Genomic DNA, 7,107 nt, shown 5'->3' on the forward strand with positions numbered 1-7,107 from the left:
GTGGTGGTGGGGATTTGACTCAGCCAGTCTGCCACTGAGGGAAGTGTCAGTCCCTCAGTCCTGCCCAATGTTTTGGGACCCCGTGGACCCCATGGAGCCTGCCAGGCTCCTCTGTCCATGGGATTTTCCAGGCAAGGATACGGGAGTGGTTTGCCATTTCCTTCTCCAGGGGATCTTCCCCAACCAGGCATCAAACTCAGGTCTTCTGCAAGGCAGGCAGATTCTTTACCGACTGAGCTACCAGAGAAGCCCATATTTTTAACCCCTTACATGCTGTTCCCTTGTACTAGTTTGTTCTCACAGTAGAAGTACCTGTGAGTTCCACACACACACACACACACACACACACACACACACACAGAGAAACACACTCACATACAGTTTGCCAAAAAATTGTTTTATTCAGAAGGGCCCACCTGGAGTGTAGCTGCCACAGCTAAACATGACTTTGGACTTGAAGAAGAGTGGAAATGGGAGGAACAAAACCTCTGGCTGTCCAAGGAAGCAGGGGCAGGGAGCTTGGCATACACACCCAGATCTGTGCTTGTCTTTCTAGATAGAAGGCATATGTTGGGGGAGAGAAGGGCTCCTGGCTGGTCTCTAGGATGGAAGAGGGGGTTTCCTTCATTTGCAAGGGAACATGGCTAGGGCAGGGAATAGGGTGCTAGAGTGGAGACTCAGCCCTGGGTGGTAAGGTGTCCAGGGTCGGGGGCCTCTCAGCACTGGGGGGCACGCCCCGTGCAGAATAAGTTGCTGTAATATTGGAGGTTTTTATTGTAGGTGTTCTGGTTTTTTGCAAAACAGCTGGCGGCTTTTTTATCACATTCACAGAGTATGCGTCTACACACACCTCGATCCTCTGAAACCACAAGAAAATAAAAACAGGGTGAGGATTTGTTAATATTCTATGGTTCCTTCCGGGAATTCCGAGGGACAAGACACAGCCCCTGTTCTCCCCGGGTTTCTAGTCTGGGACAAGCACTGACGTTCAGATATTACTGGCTGATGAGGAGACAGAATTCTGCCCTCAGGAAGCCCACACCCAGTGTCATGAGAACACCAGCGGCTGAACACTGGCATTCTGTGAAAAGCCTTTCTCTTAGCCCCTGTCTCTTTCTTAGATGTGTTCAGGTGCAAAGTCCCTGGCCCCCGGAGTCGGGGAATGGTTCTTGATAGGTCATGGTCATCCCTGTTTCCTTTGCAGGGATTAGCGTAGGGGAAGCACGTGACCTTGCCCTGACCAATGAGCCACACGGGAAGGTCTGCTGGGGGCTTCCGGGAAGGATGAATTTCCTCTCTCTGCAAAGAGGCTTGTAAAGGAAAACCTCCTTCGTAGGGTGAAGCCACAACTTGGAGCTCTAACTGTGCCTTGGAATCACATTGACAACGGGGCAGAGCAGAAGGCTGGGAAAGGACTGGATCCTCGGCAACACAGCGGAGAAGCTGCCCCAGCTGACCAGCATTGCTATAGGGCAAGGGCTTCCTGTCTCTTGTCTGCATCGTGACCACACAGCCCCTTCCATCGGTCTCCATCCACCCTCAGCCAGAGCAAGTCCTCTGAAATGCAAGGCTGGTCGTGTCACTCCTTTCCCCAGGAGCGCGCTAATTCTTTAGGACAAAACGTGACCAGAACACGACACCTTTCCTCCTCTCCGGCGTTCTCCCTCACCGCTCCATCTCCTCCTCACGCTTCCCTTCCGCAGCACGGAACCGCTACAGCTCTCTCTGGCCCCCTGGGCCCTGCCGTGTCCTCTTGTTGGGACGCCCCAACCCTCCTTCCCCTTGACTCCTCTCCGCCTTGAGGATGCAGCTTGGAGGTCACCACTCTGAGGAGCCTCCCTCGGCCCCCAGGCTGTGTTCAGAGCCCCGCCTTTTCCTTACTGCGTACTGGAGTCTACCGTGTTGTTTTTCCTTTTCCTCACTTCCCGCTCACCTGAGCCCCTTGAGGCAGAGACCCGCCCCCTGTATCTGGCTCTGGTGCCCAGCGCAGCGGCCACAGGAGAAAGCGCAGAGGAGGCCGGCGCAGTGGGTAGGACTCGTTCTTACCGCACGTGATTTGGCCGCGGCGGATGGACACGTTGTAGTTCAGTAACTTGGTGCCGCATCCATGATACTTGAGCTTTTTGTAACAGCAGTCATGCGCCCAACAGCACCTGTGACAAGGCTGAGCTATGGGGAGGCCGCCCCACGCTCCGGGGAGCCCGGTGCCCCGTGGTTCCCCCACCCTGACCCCGAGCAGAGAGCCAGGGCCGAAGGACTAGCTCAGAGCACAGTTCCCACCAGGATGCCTGCCTTTCCAGCTGCGCCTCGCTGCTGTTCTTGGACGTGGGGACACCAGCGTGAGCCTTTGCCCCGCCCCCCCCCCCCCCCCCCCCCAAGGCTGGGCCACACGTGGGCAGAGACGGGAGGGCCGGGGCTGGGCTCACCAGTCTGTTGCGTCCTTGGGGGCCCCTCGGCCACTCAGTCCGCAGTGGCAGCCGTAGGCTCCGTAACTGAGCGGGGCTGTCTTTCCCGTTGTGTGTTTGATCATTGTCGCGAAATCCCACAACGCTCCATGAACCTGCAGAAGGGCTGGAAGCAAATTGCCTGGAGATGGGGCCTGGGACCGCATGTCCGCCTCCGCCTCTCTCTGCCGCTCCCCCTCCCCACAAAGGTCCTTGTCTTCCTCCCACGAGATGGGGACAGACACGGGGGAAGGGAGCCTTGGGAATGAAGGAGCCTCGGGAATGAAGGAGCCTCCTAACCTGGGCTGTCGCCCTTCTGGTGAGTGACAGTGAAAGTGAAGTCACTCAGTCATGTCCGACTCTTTGCGACCCCGTGGACTGAAACCCACCAGGCTCCTCTGTCCAAGGGATTTTCCAGGCAAGAATACTGGAGTGGGTTGCCTTGCCTTCCTCCTAGGGATCTTCCCAACCCAGGGATCGATCCCGGGTTTCCGGCATTGTAAGCAGAAGCTTTTCCTTCTGAGTCACCAGGGTGAGAGGTAGGATGAACTCTTACCAAAGGCCATGATCACTGCCAGCAGCAGGAGGGTCTTCATGTTGAGGGTTCTGTTGGGGGAGAAATACAGAGAGAACGGCCTAGACACCTCTCCCAGGTGATACTGTCTTCTGCCCTGGGCTCTGCTTTCCTGCTAGCATTCAGCAATTCTGAAGAAGAGAGCCTTTAAAAGAACTCGCAGACATGCTCCTCAGCCCCAGGCGCGGTCCAGCGTGACCGCCTTCACCAGGCATACAGGACACGTCCCAGCTTTGTCCAACTTTCCACTGGTCAAGACCACCCCTCCCCACAGTATACACCAATGAGACCTCCACGCTCCTCACCCACCTGAGAGTCCCTGGAAGGTTGTGACCAGATCATCGCACAAAACTGGGCGATCCCTGAGGTCTTAGGCTGTGTCCCGCATTAGATGTTTCTGACTCACCCTCCACACTGGAGTCAAGGCTTGGGAATTCTGCCCATGGAGTCCAATCTGCAGTGTTTTTCTTGAGAACTAAAGCAGCACCCTCTCTTTGAACCCTTACACTTGTACACGCATACACACCTACTCACACATCCTTCTCCAACTCACACACAAGTGAATGCATAAAACATACACTCTTGTGCTCACCTACCATGGTGAACCTCCTTTATCACAATATATTCACATACACACACAACACACTTGTGCACACCATACCTTTTTTTCTTACCAAATCAGGCACATGCAGACTTGTGCTCACGGGTGCCTGCATGTGCATGCACACACATGTACACACATGAACACTATAGCCACTTGAAGGCAGCCAGTGATCAGGGACTGGATATTCCTTTCTGGCTCTTTCCTTCTCAGAGGATCCCAATGATCCAACATCTCCAAGAGATCGCCTTGTTTATTCCAAACTCCAGTTAGATAGCTGATCACTCTGGGAGCTTGGGGGTTGGTGGGTTAGGGGACGGGGTGGCCTTATGGCCAGTTGTTGGACTCAGAGTTTGGCATGCCTCTCCTCTAGGCAATCCCCCCTTTTTTTGCGTCTCATCAATCAACTAGCAGGACAGAGCTGAGGATGGAAACACCTTATGTGCCATTAGCTGATGCCAAATTTTAGATGATTTTATAATCTCTTTCTCCTGAGTGAATAAATTCTGATAATCAGGTCTGGGTGTGACCACTAGTTACCTCCCCTGAACCCACTTTCAGGAGAGGGCAGGGGCCACCTGTTGTTGACCGGTTGCTTTCTTCTGCTAAATGTGCATTTGGGGATAAGAAATAGGGCATTTAGTGTTATTTATTCAATCAATCAGTCATCCACAGGAAGTACATATTAAGCCTCTGCAAAGTACCAGAACCCAGGTGAGGCTCTCAGGAGGTGCTGGGGATTTTCCCTGCCCCCAGTGGCCCCTGGGACCTCTGCAGGGATGGAACTGCTGTGAGGCAGATGGTCTTCCCACTGACATGGACCAGCATCTCCACTGGCCCTTCTCCTTCCTCTATCTTCTTCTGTTCTTCCTTCGTTCCTTCTAGAAAAAGCTAGAGGGTGTCCTAGCTTCCCTCTACCCCGACTCCAGGCGTGTACCGCTGACACTTCATTCCCAGTCCTCCCCTGTTTGGAGATGGAGCTGACTGATGCTCCTTGGATCTTTCTTCTTCAACCTCAGGGAGTCTGTGACTCTATTTCCAAAATAAATGCCTTCTTCATGCCCTTCACGACTGCTAAGAATTTAGCCACTCCCGTGGCCTTCAGTTAATAATTCCCAGCACCCATCCCCCAAAAGCCAGTGTGCAGAGGCGATGTTGCCCATCATCATTTCACTTGCTCCCCACATTCTCCAGGCCCCCCTCCAGGTTAGGCTCAGGAGACTGAATCTTGCCAGCAAAATATGTGCATCAGTGCTGAGAGCCACTGCCGGGCTGAAGCGAGGTAAAGACCACCTACAATGCCCCAGTCTTTCTGTGCCTCTCGTGGTGCAAACAGAAGATGGAGGCAGCTTGGATCCCTGAGTTCCAGCATGGAGGTCAGTTATTCGGAAGAATCCTGCAGACATGCAACAATCTTTGCATGAGTGAGAAATACGCTTTGGTTTCTTACACCACTTGTCTTTGAGATCAGTGAGTAGCAAACCTGTTGCATGGTGCTCTCAGCCTATCTCTAACCAGTGTTGTGGCTGGATCAGCCGGCGTGGTTTTTTATGATTGCAAGGTGCCCTTTAACAATAGTCATCAGAGATCTTTGAAAGAATAAGGGTATTACTTACAGGACCCGGAAGAACACAGCACGCCTGGAGCCCCACTGCACCGTTGAGGGTAGAGAGAGAGACTGAGACCTTGGGTCTGGGGTTCCGCTTTTATTGGGGCCAAGGGTGGGAGCCTAGGCTTTTTTGTGTTCACTTTTTATTGGTGGGTTTAAAATACCTGAGCCGTAATGGAAAGTGCAGGAAGAGAAGAAAAAAAAAAACAAAACAGGTGGCCCGAATAGTTGAATTAACTAAATCTCTAAAACAAAGGTGTGCCTGGCAAGGTGTTTATTCTAGATAACCGTCTTGGACGTGGATGCCTGGCAATCCGAGGTTATCAGGCATGAATTGAAGGTTATCGGAAACTTACTTTACAAAAACCCAAACAGACACCCCAAACAACTGTCAGGGTTTACAGTACAATAACCCATCTATACCGACCAACAGCCATCCCAGGCCGCTTTCATCTTGAAGATACAATTTCCTTGAAGAGCTAGACCTGTATTAAGGGTTGACTCGTGTCCCCGCCAAATTCCTATGTTGACTTGAGACATTCAATAAGACCTCAGGATGTGACTCTATTTGGAAAGAGGGTCTTTGTGGCGGTGATGAGTTAGGATAAGGCTATTAGGGTGGGCCTAATGCAGGATGACTGGTGTCTTTAGAAGGAGGGGAAGTTTGGACAGAGAGACACACAGACGTCTTCACTGGGAGAATTCCACGTGAAGGTGAAGGCAGAGATCGAGGTGGGGATGCTTCTATACACCAAGGAACCCTAAAGATGGCCAGGTCACCACCAGAGCCTGGGGAGATGAGGGAACAGACCCTCCCCCACAGACCTCAGAAGGAACCAACCTCACTGGTGCCTTGGTCTTAGACTTCTGGGCTCCAGAACTGAGAGACCAGAAATTTCTGTTGTTTAAGCTACTCAGGTCATGGTACCTGGTACAAATTCCTCGCAAATTAATATAACATCTGGGGATCTCTGTGGATCTTGGCAACCTGGGGTCTGTGGACAAAGAATGCCCCCTGCCATCTCAGTAAACAAAGGATGGGGTAGCCGTCAAGCCATCAGCCACCCCTGACAGAACATCCCGAGGGGACTCAGGATAGGGACAAAAAGAGGATACTGACTCTAGGTTAGGTAGGGTGCATACCACAGGAGTGGTTTCCTTAAACCCAGACTCTTCTTAAGTTAATTAGTTAACTTACTGGCTGTGCTGGGTGCGGGCTTTCCTAATCGTGGTGAGTGGAGGCTGCTCCCTGCTGCGGTGCGCGGGCGTCTCAGCACGGTGCCTTCTCTGCTTGCAGCGCGCAGGCTGTAGGCAAGTGGGCTCTGGAGCTGTGGCTCACGGCCTCTCAAGGGGCTGATCAGTAGCTGCGGCTGTGCTCAGGCTTAGTTGCTCCCAGGCACGTGGGATCTCTCCGGACCAGGGATTGAACCTGCATCCCCTACATTGGCGGGTGGACTGTAACCAATGGACCAGAGAAGACCACGGCCAGACTCTTGCGTCTGCCCACACAGACAAAAGCACTAAATTCATTAGCTTGAGATGTCTGGTTTTTCTTCAATTAACAGTAATTTTTTGATGTTCTACTACCTGCTTGGGGTGTGTGTGTGTGTGTGTGTGTTTTCAAAAGCCCCTATATATCCTGGCTCCTCCCTCACCTCTCAGTACCATCCTCAGAGCTATCTGAGAGGCTGCATCCGGGCTGAAGCCCTCAGTAATGCCCCAAGTAAAACAATTCTCAAGGTTTAGGTTCTGCCTTTTTGTTTTTTTAGTCAATGGATTTTTACACTCCTGGCCATTTGTTTTCGGCCTAAATGAAGGTTCAGAGGTGATGGGCTAGACTGTGGCCTTATGTTGGGCACCTCAGTTCAGAATATTGTCG

The 7,107-nt window shown here is 52.4% G+C and overlaps 1 protein-coding gene across 1 annotated transcript; it reads right to left on the reverse strand.

Annotated features, from left to right (window-relative positions):
• Positions 1-381: 381 nt before the first annotated feature.
• LOC122698277 (phospholipase A2, membrane associated-like) lies at positions 382-5,359 on the reverse strand. Its single transcript, XM_043909031.1, has 5 exons — positions 5,236-5,359; positions 3,001-3,050; positions 2,427-2,571; positions 2,047-2,153; positions 382-859 (listed from the first exon to the last, which is right to left on the reverse strand). The coding sequence occupies exons 2-5, from the start codon at positions 3,038-3,040 to the stop codon at positions 717-719; spliced, it is 435 nt and encodes a 144-aa protein (XP_043764966.1). The 5' UTR covers positions 3,041-3,050; positions 5,236-5,359; the 3' UTR covers positions 382-716.
• Positions 5,360-7,107: the final 1,748 nt, after the last annotated feature.

This window comes from Cervus elaphus, chromosome 8 (assembly GCF_910594005.1).
Source record: "Cervus elaphus chromosome 8, mCerEla1.1, whole genome shotgun sequence".
In the NCBI taxonomy this organism is placed as follows: domain Eukaryota; kingdom Metazoa; phylum Chordata; class Mammalia; order Artiodactyla; family Cervidae; genus Cervus; species Cervus elaphus.

Excerpts from the sequence above, each read along its gene's own strand:
- LOC122698277 (XM_043909031.1), bottom strand. The coding sequence starts at position 3,040 with ATGAAGACCCTCCTGCTGCTGGCAGTGATCATGGCCTTTG. Across the intron at positions 2,572-3,000 it reads GGCAGTGATCATGGCCTTTG|CCCTTCTGCAGGTTCATGGA; the intron begins GTAAGAGTTCAT and ends ATTTGCTTCCAG. Across the intron at positions 2,154-2,426 it reads CCCAAGGACGCAACAGACTG|GTGCTGTTGGGCGCATGACT; the intron begins GTGAGCCCAGCC and ends GCCTTGTCACAG.